This window comes from Gavia stellata, chromosome 5 (genome assembly GCF_030936135.1).
Source record: "Gavia stellata isolate bGavSte3 chromosome 5, bGavSte3.hap2, whole genome shotgun sequence".
Taxonomy (NCBI): domain Eukaryota; kingdom Metazoa; phylum Chordata; class Aves; order Gaviiformes; family Gaviidae; genus Gavia; species Gavia stellata.
The window spans coordinates 65,011,681-65,027,034 of NC_082598.1; the positions used below are offsets into that span (position 1 = coordinate 65,011,681).

The 15,354-nt window shown below is 49.5% G+C and overlaps 1 protein-coding gene across 1 annotated transcript in view; it reads left to right on the plus strand.

Moving 5' to 3' along the window:
• Positions 1-15,354, plus strand: part of LOC132317157 (hydrocephalus-inducing protein homolog) — a 53,275-nt gene that overhangs the window by 23,635 nt on the left and 14,286 nt on the right. Inside the window, exons 9-17 of the mRNA XM_059818238.1 lie at positions 271-370; positions 1,529-1,647; positions 3,686-3,909; positions 7,777-7,844; positions 9,841-10,076; positions 10,916-11,016; positions 12,283-12,418; positions 12,897-13,061; positions 14,563-14,715. Of these exons, the coding sequence (XP_059674221.1) occupies positions 271-370; positions 1,529-1,647; positions 3,686-3,909; positions 7,777-7,844; positions 9,841-10,076; positions 10,916-11,016; positions 12,283-12,418; positions 12,897-13,061; positions 14,563-14,715 (1,302 nt within the window). The remainder of the gene's footprint in view (positions 1-270; positions 371-1,528; positions 1,648-3,685; positions 3,910-7,776; positions 7,845-9,840; positions 10,077-10,915; positions 11,017-12,282; positions 12,419-12,896; positions 13,062-14,562; positions 14,716-15,354) is intronic.

Consider the following 15,354-nt stretch of genomic DNA (forward strand, 5'->3'; position numbering starts at 1 on the left):
TCCTGCTTGATTCGCTGGAATTTGTTTGCCAGTTGGGTTGCTTCGTTGTAGCCCTAATTTAACAAAATGCCTCTCCCGGGTGCCAGTAAAGGTAAGGGACTTGGGACAGTTTTTTGCAACTGCTTCCAGACTCTTTTATAAATGTTGTTGGCAAGTGTTGCTTGCTCCTTGCTCTTCACTGATGCTCTAAATATAGGCTACAGGGCTGTGCTTGAAAACAAGACATGTAACGTTTAAAGATAAATGGTTTTCTGTCCGCTTCTGTTTTAGGAGGGAGATGTCTGGCCAAATTCTTCGGCTGAAATCAAGGTGATCTTTAAACCCCGAGAAGCTAGAGTGTATCAACAAGCGGTCTACTGTGAAATCTCAGGTACAGCTCCTTTCTCCTGCTTCTGTTACCCATGGTGAAGGTGAGGCACAAATAGTCTTCCAGCCCCCTCGGTTCTTATGTAGTTGCTGGGAAGGGTGGGTGGTCAGCAGGTCAGGGCTGGCACATGCCCGCTGTCCCTGCGGTTTCCAGGTGATCTCCTGTCCAAGGCCAGCCCTCGCGATGCCTGGCTACAAGCTTGGATCACTGATCCCAGACCAACCAAGGCAGTGAAGGGATAAGCTTTCATGCCATGGGTTTGCCAGCATTTGCTCTGCTGCAAGGTGCCTGGAAAGGCCAAAGAATGACACAGCAGAACAGCTTTCGTGGACGAGCACTAAGCCCCTATAGACCATATACTTCCAAGATGAATCTTTATTACACGGATGCATCATCAGACGCCTGAGGCAGCAGGAGCTGAGTTACAAATGTGCTCACAGATCCTGGATCACCTCCCGCTCCCCAGATGCTGTCAGACCTCAGGTGACTGAGCCCCGCTGAGTGCGGGGTGTCTGCGAAAAGACCACTTCTGGCCAGCCTGTGCTTCTCTCCCTGCGTGGGAATTGTCACCTCGTGGCTCGGAGTCTATGGTGCATACGGGTAGCGTTGCACAGGCCTTGCTGTACTGAGCAGGGTGAACGTCCTCCCTGGGAATCGGAATCCGAGCAGTCCGCTAGACAAGCTTTATGCCCATCCTGTCTTAACGGAAGTGCTGTCAAGTCTTCTTCTGGGAGCGGTTACTGTTGATGTGCGTATGGCCGTTAGCAGGGAGCTTCGCCTTGCTTGGGCTCGTACTTCTCGGCTCCTGTGCTGTTGTCTCTGATTGCATCAGTATAGATGGCAGATTTTTATCTTCAGTTCTGTTTTGTGAGCTTTGTGCCTTCACTGCATGGATTTCAAAGCTCATCTAAGTGTGTGGGAAGAAATTCAGAGATCGTGTTTTAAACTCAGCATCCCGTTTTCAGGGTGCAAACTGATCACTAAATTAGAAACCAGCCCAAGGGCATATGTCCTGAGGGAGGAGAAGGGTCCCGTATCTTCTCCCTGGAGCATCTAGAGCTGGTCCCATCCATCGTGGAGTCAGGGACTAGCATTGAGGCAGGCTGGAAAATCCAGGGCAACAGAGGGAATTACTGTACTGAAATGGCAATCTCTCCCCAGGCCGAGAGGCCAGGCTGCCCCTGCGCATCAAAGGTGAAGGCATAGGGCCCCGGCTCCGCTTCAACTTTGACCAGCTGGACATCGGGAAGGTTTTCATTGGATCAGCCCACAGCTATGAGGTGAGCAGGAGGGGTTTGCAGGGGTTGGGCTGGATCCTCACGGCTCCCGGGGCAACGCTGAGCCTCGTGGACCTGGGGGATTCCTGGCAACTGAGGCAGTTGTGAGCAGGGAATATTTGACATACTAGTCAAGTTTGGGGGGTTTCACAGAATCTGGATACTTTTGGTGGGGTCTGAAAGGTGTATATTTTTGTGAAGCCCTAGTCCCTGCTTTTTGGCAACGTCCATTTGAGATCAGCTGGGAGGCTTCATGCAAAAAAACCCCCCTTGACACATGAAAGCAGCACTGGGTCAAAAAGATAAGTATTCAGAGGCTTTTGTTTCAGCCCTAGATGCAAAGCACCTTTGCACTCTGGCTCTTAAAAAGCAGCTGGAACAAATTTACTGTGTTTGAACTCAAGTCCCTTGCAAGGAGTTTTCAGTTAAGTGCATCCTACCGATTCCTGGGAGTCGGAGGAAAGCCGTCCAGCCTCCTGGCTCAGAGCTGTCCCTAGGAAAGAAATTGGGAGTGCTTCCCCTCGCTGACGAGCCCCTCACCACACTTCGGGCTTGGTGCACCTCTGGCTCTATGAAGAGCAAAGCATTTCTGGAAATGAAGCAAAGGCACTTTCTATATATTTGCCTCCCCCCAATGGTGTCAAGTCTTCTGCAAAAAAAAAGATAGAGCAAGTGAAAGAGGTAGAAGACGAGGCAATACATCATGCCAGACACTTTCAAAACCTTGACTATGGCAGGGAAGGACACATTAAGGTGTTTTCTTACGGAAATATTGTGTGCTCTGTGCATTTTTAATGCTGATACTTTATTGATTCTCTCTCTATCAATTTATGATTTTCATTACTTGAGAAAATGTGATGAAGTAGATGAAGCTGTTAGTGCTTTGCTAAGCAGCTAGACTGGAGGTAAACCTCAGCTCAGCGTCGGATCCCTAAGTGCAATTTGTAACGAAGGTGTAAAACACACAAGAGGCGAGAGTAGTGTTCAAGTTACCATTGTGGACTTTGAATACATGCATATTTTCAGCAGCAGCTGCAAAGTTGAAAAACAAAGGATGTTTCTATGCTTCTGTCTCAGTTTTTCTGACAGGTTTTGCAAGGACAAAAAATAGGGAAAAGAAATTGAAAGCAGATAGCTAAGTCCACGGAAATGGCAGGATTTCACCCTGCAGCAATCAGAAACTACAGCTTTGCTTTGGGTAGGTTTGCTGGTGATGGACAGCGTGCCGGTACTCACAGGCAGATGTGGGCATTTCTCGCCCAACATGAAAAGAGCTGAATTTCAACAAACGCTGCGGGATTGTGTTACTTGTTCGAGGCAGTAGATCTCTCGAGCATTCAACAAAATATGGCTTGGTTCTAAATTTGCAGTTTAGTCCAATAATGGTAAAATCTTAGATGATGGCTGTGTATATTTAGGAAAGAGAACTTCTTTGGAATAGATGGAGCTGCTATGCACGTCACGCTCATTCTTTCCTGACATGTCTGTTGGAGCAAAGACTAAGAAAGTATCACCTTAAAGAAGAAAGAAGAGAAACCTAACTTCTATACAGTAGCAGAGTTGGGGAGTGCTTCTGAAGTTGGTTATAGTGCTAGCCTGAGGGGTCTTCTACATGCAGTGAACTTGTTGGCTGCAATGGAAGCTGCCCATGTTCTGCCCTTGGCAGGACCAGGCTCATCAGGAGCAGAAGCAGTTGTGTGATGACCCACTAGTAACCGCCCTTCGTTGCTCTTAGGGACAGGTCTGAATCAACTCGCTGATGCTGAGCAGGTCCTCTGCACTGCAAGTCAGAGTGGACTGCTCTGTATCAGTAGAGTAAACCCAGCGTGACTCTGTTTAGATGAAGTTATCACTGCTTTGCATGTAAAAACCCAAAGGCAGAACTTGTCCTGTTGCATATTCTTTGGCTTCTGCCAAGCAGCAGCACACGGCATCTTCTGTCTTTTTACAGATGTTACTTGTTTAATGGGAAAACAAGTCAGCCTTGTGTAAGAAAGGAAGATTCCTTATGTATTTCCATTTTGCTTTCTTGCTGCTGCAGGCGGTCCTGTTTAACAAAGGAGCCATCGATGCTTTCTTCCGGTTGGTCCCTCCAGCTACAGCTCTGGGCTCCTGCTTCACCTTTCTGCCCCGGGAGGGCACCGTTTTGCCGGACGGGCTCCAGGTCATCCGGATCTCCTTCAGTTCCACCATCCTGGGGCAGTTCACAGAAGAATTCAAGTTCAGTGTGAATGGATCCCCTGAGCCTGTGACCTTGACTATCAGGTGAGGAGGGTTATAGGAGCTTGGTGGGCACATCTGTAGCTCTCTCTGGGTAATCAGCTCCCCCCTACCTCATTTGATGATGGAGCAGAGAAAAAAGGGGTTGTCTAAGGTCTTTGTCTTGGCTCAGATCCTAGCACCCCCCCACTAAGAGCCAAGACTTTTTAACCTTGACTCCAGTTTGAACCTTGCAATTGCAGCAGCCAAGAAAGTATAATTGTCTACGAGAGGAAATCATAGAATGGTTTGTGTTGGAAGGGACCTTTAAAGGTCATCTAGTCCAACCCCCCTGCAGTGAGCAGGGACATCTTCAAGTAGACCAGGTTGTTCAGAGCCCCGTCCAGCCTGACCTTGAATGTTTCCATCTACCACCTCTCTGGGCAACCTGTGCCAGTGCCTCACCACCCTCATTGTAAAATATTTCTTCCTTATGTCTAGTCTAAATCTACCCTCTTTCAGTTTAAAGCCATTACCCCTTGTCCTATTGCTACAGGCCCTGCTAAAAAGTCTGTCCCAGTCTTTCTTATAAGCCCCCTTTAAGTATTAAAAGGCTGCAAGAAGGTCTCCCTGGAGCCTTCTCTTCTCCAGGCTGACCAACCCCAACTCTCTCAGCCTTTCCTCATAGGGGAGGTGTTGCATCGCTCTGATAGTTTTCGTGTCCCTCCTCTGGACCTGCCTCAACAGGTCCACGTCTTTCCTGTGCTGAGGACTCCAGAGCTGGACCCAGTCCTGCAGGTGGGGTCTCACCAGAGCCGAGTAGAGGGGCAGGATCACCTCCCTTGAGCTGCTGGCCACCTGTGACCATGCCTCCTCTGCTCTCAATACGCAGTTTAACTTTCCAAGTCTTGGGTTCCTCTGGGAAGCAGCTTTGCCTTCATGGTTGAGCCAGGGTGGCTCTGTGACTTTCTAGGACACTGTTTGCCCAGAATTTGGCAGCAGCAGATTCCTTTTGTGACCCTTTGACATCTCTGTGTGAGGACGGTGGGGCTTTAAGTGACTGCCCGTGCTGGAAAAAAGTTTGACTGGAGGCCGTACGGGAAAGGTGTGGAGATGCCTGCTGCCCTGTCCCGGTACCCAGGAGCTGAAGTGACTCCTTGCTACAGGTAGCTCATTCCCCCTTGGGCCATGGCAGACAGTGTGATGGTATCAGCTTTGGGCAGTAGATGGTCTGGGATGTCCCCCTGAACACCCAGCAGGGCCAAGAGGGCTTTGGAGAGGGGCCAGCCTGGGTGATTCTGCAGCCAGAAGCAGTGTTTTTAAAATCCTCTGTTAACATTCCATACAAAATGGGTAGCAGCAGCATCAACATCATCTCTCATGCTAATGCGTTGGGACAAGCTGTCCTCCCGGCTCTTGTGCAGCGAGTGCTACGGTACCTCCTTTCTGCAGCCAGAAACGTGCTGATGCAGGAGACAGGAAGCTCTGCAGCAAGTACTGTCACAAGGACTTGGGCATCATCCCCTGGGCTAGTGCCATTGCAAAAGAGAATCCTCACCGAGCAAGAAGGGAGAAGGGGAAAAAAAGGAGAGGCAAAGCTCATTTCTCAGGACCACAGCAGCATGCGAACTTGTCCCAGCAAGTCTTAACCACGAGCTGGTGGGCTCATGTGGTGTAGGCAGGGAAGCTGATGCTGGGTGCTCTGGAGCTTTGGGGCTGGTTGAAGTGGTCCTTTTTTCCCCACTGGTGCCCTGGCTGCCAGTGCCCAGCACGTCCTCCCCTTCTCTGTGGCCACTCTGCCCTGTTCTGCCAGCACAGCCCTGAGCTCGGTGCAGACCTTATGTCTCAGTGAAAGAGGATTGCTGGTCCTTTTTTATTTATTTCTTCCCTATCCTTGTATTCCTCCTTTCTAGGTGGTGGCTCCTATGCAGCCCATCTGAGGGTACCCCAGCATGCCCACCTGCTCCAGTACAGCTGTCCCTCAGCAGTAATTCCCATTGCAGTCCACTCTGCTCTGAGATGTCATCTGCGTCCTTGACTTCTGCCTTGCCTTAGTTTCAGGGATCCCTATCCAGTCCTTATCTCTCATTCTCCAGACCCGTAGCTCAAGCTGTTTGTTTTCAAAGGCCTTTGAGATGTCCATCCACCAGGTCAAGCTGAGCCTCCCTCGTCGGGAAGTTTGAAGCACTGGATTTAGTCCTCCATGGAGAAAAACTCCCAGCTCTTTTGAATGGAGGCGAGCTGGCTGGTGGGAGACTGGGCTGCAAAGGAAGGAAGGAATGGGGATGAGTGTTGAAGTGGTTCCTCTCCCACCTTGCGTTATCCTTCGTGCTCTGCAAGGACCCTGATCTCCCTTCACAAGTGCATTATCTAATGCTCCTGTAAAACGCGGTAGTTGCCAAAACCACTGCTTTTTCCTGCATTTTTTTGCAAGCTGTACTGTTATCAGCTGTGGTGCACAGGGTTCTGGGTTGGCTCCTTGCTCGAGCCTTCTGGGCAGTCATTCAGGTTTAACTTCCCTGAGCACAGATACGGTGCACTCAGCAGAAATGGCAGTCATTTCTCCGCTTGCCTGGCAAGGCTCATCCTTGGCAGTTTCCCAGTGTGATCCCCAGTCATGGTTGGTTTGGAGGTAGTTTTCCATCGTCTCGTGGCAAGTGCTGTGACGGAAAGCATGCCTGCTCCCTTTGCTGTGTCCAAAGCAAGGTGTTAGGGCTTGGGCAGTTAGGTCTGGTTATGTGAGGTCCTTGGAGAGGGAACTTCATCATCATCATCAGGGATTTGCTCCCTGACTTAGTCTCAGGAGCTGCTTCAGCTCCAAGAATCGAGAATTAGTATTGGATTGAAACTCCTGAAAGTCAGTTTTTGAGTGCTTTTTGGCTATGCAATCAGAAGATGCCCAAACCATAGGTGATTCTTCTTGGGAAGGAACCCAACCTTACAAGGTCCTGAATGCTTGTTTCTTTGGTGTTTAGACAGGGATGCTGGAAATGGGACACCACAGACGAACGCAGGTCCCTCCTGCGGGATGCTGGGGTCTGTTCATGTGCCGAACAGAGCCAGTGGCAGTCCTGTGACTAAAACTAGAAGGCAGCGTTCACTGTGGTCCTTGATTTTTAACTAAGAGGCAGAGCTGGCATTGATTGGCATCAACCATGAAATAAATTAATGGCTGTTGTGCAGCTCCAAGTGCTGATTTCAGGGGATTTTGGTGAGTTTTGGAGTTTGGAGCCTGGCTGCTGAATTTAAGGACAGGTGAGGAGGTGTGGTGGGTTCAGGACACCCGTGTTCGGTGGTTGGAGACGTGTGTTGCTCTTGGATGTGTCAGCTGGTGCACTGGTGACAAGCTGATCCTTTCCCCCAAGATTCAGCTGTCCGCTGTGTAGAACTGTTGCTGCTGTTGTTGTGGCCAGTGGGTGTCTGGGAGCTCCCCTGGCATCATGCCTCCAAATCCTGCATGCCTCATGATTGCATGGGTCAAGATGATCTGAGGACAAGATGTTCATATACTCCATGGGAATACCAGTTCCAGCAAAGAAATACCAAAGCAGAGAACCTGCAGCTGGCAAAGCTAGTACAATGGGTCCACTTTTGTGTGGAGACCTCTGTGTCATCATGTTACAGATGTGGAAACTGAGGCACGGAGCCATCACTTGTTCAGGGTCCTTCATCAGGCCAGCAGCAACTTGGGGGCATACCCTGCCTGACATGGTGCCCTAAGGCACATCAGCAGCTATCAGCTGCTGACCACTTTGCTTTGGCTGTCTCCTGTCCACATGGATGCTGTGCTGAGCAGAAAGGCGACGGGTTGATTTGAAACCCGCTGTGGTTCTGAGACCAGCTTTTATCCCTCCGAGCAGTAACGAAAGCCGAACACTTTGCATTTCTCTTTAACCAAACCAATGCCTCCTCTGCCTGTCTTTGTCCTCACAGGGGCTGTGTCATCGGACCGACTTTTCATTTCAACGTACCTTCCCTCCGCTTTGGTGACGTCTCCTTCGGTGAGTGTTCCCTGGGCTTGGAGCATAGGTTGAGAGGTCTGTGCATCACCAAACAGAGCACTTGAACAGAAGAGCACCTGTCACTTGTGTTCCTCCGTAGCAGCCTTCGAGGTGTTAAAACCAGGGCTGCTGGTGGCTTAGGCAGTGTTGTGCCATCATGAGGTCAGGTAGGACCAAAGGAACAGAAAGTCAGTGTTTTCTGGTGTCCCTTATAGTCTGTTCAGCCCCAACCTCCCAATGCTTGGCAGCAGAATGGCTGTGAAAGTCCTTGTGCCAGAAGGGCCCAGGGGATGGGACTGCAGGAGAAGGGAGTTGAAGCCACATGCTAGCCTGTAGCTGCTCTGGGTCAATGTGCGTGTTGCAAGGGGAGGACACCATTTCCCCCACCTGACCTTCAGTGTGAGCTGTTGATTAGTGCTGTGAGGGCACCTCATTCTCACCTCCCAGGTAATATGCCCAAGCAATAGCTCGGCATCGGGCACTGATGTCCTCCGAGATCTGGGCTCCTTCTCCTTCCCTGCCAAAAGCCCAGGTCTGCTGATGGAGCCAGTGGCTGAGCGTCCAGAGCATCTCCATTAAAGTGCAGATTCTCGTTCTCCACCTCCGTCTCACAAAAGGCTTTGTACTGAGATGTTCTAAAGTTGAATTGTGAAATCAATTGTGATTGAAGGGCCATTATCATTCTGCACCCAGGATGCCTCTGTGTTTTCATGCTGTTCATGGACTTTCTAAGAAAACTCATTACCTTTCCTGAGCTGCTTCCTCCCCTCCCTACATCACCACTCTGCTATTTCTTTATTTCCTTTTGAATAAATAAAACCAGAAACGCAGCAGGCAGAAATATGGTTATGTAATAGGAGCTTCATCCTACTTAATCTGATTTCGTTAATAAGGCCTTTTGAGCTGAAGGCAGCTACTGTATTTTTGCTTCTTTTAGCTCTGCTGCTGACTGTTGTCTGCATCTGGAGACTTCGGTCTCCTTTGGGACTGTGAAGTCTGTGTTTGTCCTTTCTGTGCGCCTCCTGCCTCCCTGCTGGAGTAGTTGCTGGAGGTGGGCAGTGGTCACTGTCGATGGGCATGGATGAACTACCTGCTGTGTCTGCAGTTGGTTTTCCTCCCCACCTGTGTTCAAGTAACGCTTGGTAAGCAGGCCATGGGAGATGTCTCCTTCTCACAGAGCTGGCCATCCAAGGCAGATGTCCACTCCAGAGCAGGCTGTGGGCTGATGTCCTGTCTCTGCAGCACATCCCCACCAGGTGTGGTTGTATCACTGCTTTTCCATTATGGAAAGCAAGTGTCAAAGGTAAAGTGACGTAAACCCTTGCGGCAGTAACCAAAGCCAGTGTGCAACATGCATGCGATGTCCCTGTTTGTTAGGTAAGGTGAGACACGGTTCCTGCTAATTTCTAAGCAAGCATCAGGCTTGCCTCCTGTGAAGTGGGCTGCAGGTTGTCACGAGCTGAGTCTGATTGCCCCCAAACAGGAGATGCCTTGAGGATGCTGCCTAGAGAAACTGCATTAGAGTGCTTTGCATCGTGCTGTAGTAGCCAATTGCATCCATCCTTTCTTTTACTGGAGCTTCTCCTCGATGACAATACACTGCTTTTACATATTGAAAACTGTGGGAGTGTTCGTGGAGTTAACAGGGAATGTTACGGACTGAATTTTCAGAAAAAATGGTCTGTCTGGATGTACGCTCATAAGTGAGAAATAACTGATGCTGGTTTTGGGGCATGTGAGAGCGCTCCTCAGGTAAAGAGAGACAAAATTCTGGTGTTCGGCATCGCTAAGAGTGGGCATTGCCAAGGAAACAATCTCTGTGATCAGCATAAAAGAGAGCTTAAGTGACGATGAATTCCTTGCTTAGCTTCTCAACTAGCTGTGGTTCAGATTGAAAAGAGCTGAACTCCAGGCACAGTTTTATCCTAACAGGATATTCACACCAGGACTCAGGGGGATAACTGGGGTGTAAATTCATATTTGTGTCATTTCCTAGGCTTTCCTCGCACCTTGTCGTGTCGCCTCACTAACACCTCCTTGGTGCCCATGACCTTCAACCTTCGCATTCCTGGGGACGGCTCGGGAGAGCCCAGTGTTACCAGTTTTGTTCCTTTGTCGGACAACACTCACTCATACTGGAGAAGGGGAGCCCAAGGTCTTGTGAAGCCAACCGAATTTACCATCATGCCGTGCAGAGGGACCATCCGCTCCCAGGGGGTCGTGGATATCCAGGTATGGAAAAGAGTCCGGCCATACGTGCTTCAGCAGGTGGAGCTGAAGCTTCACTGATGCATGAGAGGGCTTTAGTGCTGCCAGCATAACGCGAGTAAGATATATGCATTAGTGTTAGGCTTTTGTTGGCTGGGTTACTCTGGGACGTTTCAGAAGGAGCACAGTTTTGTTTCCAAAATCCTGAGCGGAAGGTCTTGTACCGTATAGTCAGGTACAGAAGCCACTCCTGTGTTTTTGAGAGCTGCTTAGAGCGATCTCTTGGATTTACAGTGGGCAGAGGAAGGATGAGGACAGAAGGTGGCTGTTAAAAAGAGAGATGTCATTGGATAAAGCAGTTTGCCTTTCTTCCCAGTCTAATTTCTCCTGTCCTGTTGAGCAGGAGGAGCTGTATTCACTGCAGCGATCCCCAAGGGGGACTGCAAAAGCTCTGGCAGCCGTGAACTGCACAGCATCTGCTGGGCCACGTTTTGCTCTCAGCTTCCCCCTGTAAAGCTGAACTCATTCTGTTCAAGTCAGCAGATTTCCTCTGGATTTATGCTATTCTAGTCGAGATTACAAACTGGTCCCTTAATTTTAATACAGTGGTGAGTAGAGCATTAGTCTAATTGTGCTTTAATTTAGCTTGCATATACCCTGATAACTGCACGGTGTATTTAACAGAGCAGATCTTGTCAGAAGACTTTTATTACTCGCAGAGCCTGTGCTCTGTACATGGACCAGCAGAAGAATTAGGGCAAAATCCTCCCTTTCCTTACTGTGGAAGGAGAACCGGAGGACACCACACATGGACGATGGCTTTTGGGAGCGATGAAGTATTTGATGGTCTTCTCTTCCGCCAGGTCACCCTGTGTTCCAACACCGTGAAGAGATACGAGCTGGCACTGGTGGTGGACGTGGACGGCGTTGGCAAGGAGGTGTTGGCATTGCCTCTCACAGCCAGGTATCGCCGCTTCCCTTGCAGCTCATCGTCTCTCCTCGTGCACCCCCCACCAGCACACTGCCTTGCACGCGGTTTTCTGGCTCCATCTCCAAATGAGAAGCGTTGCTTAATGAGCTAGTTCTACCCAGCTAGCTAGGAGAACAGCAGTGCTTTGAAAGCAGCCCACGTTGAGAAGCACCTGTGCTCAACGGACAGGCATGGGGCTGAGCCTTTTTCTAAAGGGAACAGTAATTATATTCATGTTTGGCCTGGCTTTTGGTGCTTGAGGTGTAAGAAATTTCCAAAGGGCTGCCTCTCCTTCTTCCTGCAAGTGGTGGACTTGTGCTGGGTTGCAACCAAAATGCAACATTCATTTGGGACACAGTGATCAGCCTGCTGAAAGCTGGTGTCTGGTTCAGTTAACGAAGGCATGTGCAAATGGGGAAGGGGCTTGTGTCAGGACTGGTGAGGGGAAGTAGAGGCAAGATCTTAGGATGGGGAAAATAGTCCTTGATGTGGAAGGTGAGCTCAGGTTTCTCTGCTTTCCTCTGGTCCTTCTGAGACGTACTGTTCTCAGATTTAAGCCAAAAGCTGTTCTTGCTGCAGCCAGATTCGATGCTGTTGTGCTGCAGTGGGTGTCAGTTGAATTGCAAGAGGCAGAGTCTTCCAGTCAGTGCCTGGGCTGCAATTCCGTAAAAGAAGTGCAAATGGGAGCAGACAGTGTATGGACCCGTGAGGGTCAAGGAGCAAGGTGGCTACAGAAGTGGGGAAGGGGTGACCAGCCACTGCGTGAGGCAGGTGGTGGCTTGTGCCCTCTGCTGCTGGGGTAAATGGCTGAGTTTTCAGGCAGGGCAAGAGAGGTATGGGAGAGGAGGGAGTAATTTTTACTGAGATTGTGGGGTCTTGTGTTCCCTGAGGCTTGGTGAGCCCTGGTCATGGGTGGGAAGGCTCCCCTGGAGCTCATGCCTTGCTGGGAGCGTCAGGAGGGTGCAAGGTGTCTTTGCAAGCCTCCTGGGGCAAAGGTGCCCATCAGACAGCTCTGGGACAGGGCACAGTGCTCTGCCTGGGCACTTGGCAGCCTCTACAATGCTGAGACTCAGGGTTTGCTCCTCCTTTACAAGAGGTTGTTGTATAAAAAGAAATTAAAGGCAATTTATTGCTGTAGGGGTCTTAAACGTCCATTTGACAGTGACACGTGTTATGCTCCATTTCATGCTATTTGGGGAGTAAACAAATTCTACGTTCTCTCAGTACCTCCAATTCCCTTTTGGTCATCTCTTTGTCTAGATGCATCGTTCCTCAGCTGCGAGTGCTCAACCCGGTCATGACATTTGGACGGTGCTTTCTAAAGTACCCGTATCGGCAGATGCTGACCCTTGAGAACGACAGCAATCTCCCAGGCTGCTACGCAGTTCTTCCTCAGGTTTGGCATCGCATCCACCTCCTTTCCTCCAATGTTGTCAAGGGGTATATTAGGAAAAAAGGAGTTTTGGAGAAGACCTTGCTGGTTTATAGTCAAACCTAAAGGTTTGCTGAGAATAGGAACCTACCTGAATAGAAACTTTAGAAAGCAGTTAAATAGGAACCTGCCTGAATATAAACTTTAGGAAGCAGTTCATAGTCTAGTCTTTGGGGTGCTTTCCTGTAGGAGAACTTAAAAGGTCATGAAAGGCTGCTGCAAGGAGGCTGCCAGCACAGGAGCGGGTGTTTGTGCATGCAGCAGCTCTCGGACCCCCTCAGGATGCTAAGCCCATACTAGTCTTGCATCTGTTTTTGTGCCTCTCTGCTTTCTCCTAGGGATTTTTAAAAATGTGCGTGAATTGTCATTGTGGTAGATGTCAAGGAGTTTAGAGTGACCTTTGAGGAAGCTTTAAAGTTGGTTTTGATTCTGTGCCTTATAGGAACACAAGAAGGATGCTCCTGTGTGGTACTCCAGCCCCACGCCATGCGGGATTATCCAGCCTCGCAGCTTGGTGGAGGTCCCGGTTACACTGGAAGCCCAGGTGACGGGAGAGCAGGACACAGTGGCTCGTGTCGCGGTGTTTGGGAGCGAAGGATCCCCGCTGGTGAGTGCTAGGGGAGATGTGTGCCTTTGTGCGACTCATCTTGGTGGGGCATAAAGTGTACAGGGATTCTTCCTGGGAAAACAAGAACTTGTAATATATGGCTGGCGTGGACAAGGAAAGAAGGGATCCGTGGCATGAGCAATGGCTCATGCCCAGAGAAGAGGAGGGATGGTATTCTCTTAGGTGGTAATCCAAGTGTCTGACACAGCATGTCATTATGGATATGTGAGGTGGGATAACAAGCCCAGTCTAAAATGCAGCACGATCCCTGCCTCTCCTACTCTGCTGTATTATTAGATGAGCAGCAACCGCTGCTTCATTAGGACTTTTGCTCAGGAGCACACAGGGACCTCCCTGAATCCTGCTAAAGCAAGCACATAAGAAAACATGCTGAAGTGATGTTTTGTGCAAAGCTGGATTTAAGCTTTTCTGAAGTCAGGCCCATCATGTTTGAGAAATATCCATCAAATCTCTTTGCCAAAAGTCCCAGCTGAAAACATGTGAGTCTCCACACCATTTGCATACACAACAGCAGCAGCGACAACAAAATGTAGTCAAGAGACCGTTGTATGTAGTGTCCTGGCTTCATCTAGCTGAAATCTAGATGAAATTTAGTTACACTTAAAATGAAAATGATACTAACTTTTGAAGCAGCTGTTTTAAAATGTCTTGTCATCTGTCTGAGCATGAAGGAGGATGTCAGAGGATTGCTGGGAACCTGAGGCTTTCTGTAACAGAAAGGAAGACTGACATGTTGAAAGTAGTTGCGGGATTTAAACTTCCATGAAAAGGAATGGAAATGATGCTGCTAAATCCCCTGGATGCCACTGAACCTCTCAACCCAGGCCCTTGTGGGTGTGCAATGTAAAGCAGTCAACGGGAAGGCCAGGCAACGCAGGCTTTGCAGGGAAATGTGAAGTTTGACAAAAGAGTTGCTCGTAAATATAAGGCATGCTTCCCTTCAAAAGAAGGGTTTCCCCCCACTAGAATTTATGTCTGTTATTCATATAATACCAGGAATACACACAAGCACAAATCAGAGGCAAGTAACTTGCATGATCTGTACTCTGAAGAGCCTGCTTTGCTTCTGACTTGTGCTGGTTGTCACAGGTGTCGCTTTGGGAGTGTTAACGAAGTTAGTCTCCAAGTGGGGCTGTGCAGCAGCAGAAGTCAGGGAGGGTGGTTTGGGGCAAGGCTGAGCAGGAAAAGGGGTGGGAGCAGGCACAGGGTACAGGGAAGAGAGCTAACAGTGTGGAGGAGGTGTGAAAAAGCAAGCGTGGGAAACTGGGTTTCTTTACCCCCTGATACCGGGAGCTTGTGGCTTTCAGATGGGATGGCTCCAGATCCCACACGTGCTCCAGGCCTTCTGTTTCAGTCTTACCACACTGAAAACTTCAAACCACCCTAATTATCCCTCAGTCTAGGAGTACCCTTAGAGCGGTCTAATCTTTTTCAACTTTCCCTGTTCTTTTTGATCTTTCCTACCTGCTTCCTGGAGCAGAAGATCCATTTAGTGAGCGTTGGAGAAGGACCAGTTGTCTCCGTGCACCCGAGTAAAATAAATTTTGGCCGTATCCAAGTTTTACAAGATGCTTCCCAAACTCTCCGCCTCTGCAATCAGACTGTCATCCCTGCATCCTTCTGGGCAGAGATGGTAAGTATCTGTGGGGCTCTTTTCCAGCAAAAATGGTCCATAGCAGCCTGTGACTTGACCTTTCTATGCAACATTTCCATATTGCTCCCCGAGGGAGAAAGGGAGATATTCCATCACAACGCGGGAAGAGGAGCCTGGCTCTGGGGGCAGTTTTCTCTGGGGAACCCCTCAGTAAAATAGAAAGTTTGCGTAGATGTTTGAGCAGAAATGAGTCTGGATCACTTTTACAAGTTGTCCCTTTGTTTTGTGGAAGGTATTTAGCTCTGAGAGTCATGCTTTTGGAGCTCTAGGCGATGAAGGGAACCCTGTGGCCCTTTGCTCCTGAAAGGGCATGGGTTTCCCTGTGGTTTCCCTGTTCTGTCTGCATCTCCTTTGCCTCAACCTCCAGCTGACGACAGAGACTAGGGTGTGAGGTCTGTCCTCCAACTGCTGGTGGTGAGGTGAGTTTCACCCCTACTGGGGGTCACCCCAGCTGGGTTGTTGCCCAAAGATATGCTTGTAAGGGTGGTGTAGCGACGGAGTCTGTGGACTCCGTAGCGTTGTAGAGCATCTCTGGAGACTAGCTGCAGAAGAAGGTTATTTAATTCATGGAGGCTGCCTAGTGTGACAAGCTGCCTAGCAGGAGGAGAGCTTGGCTGC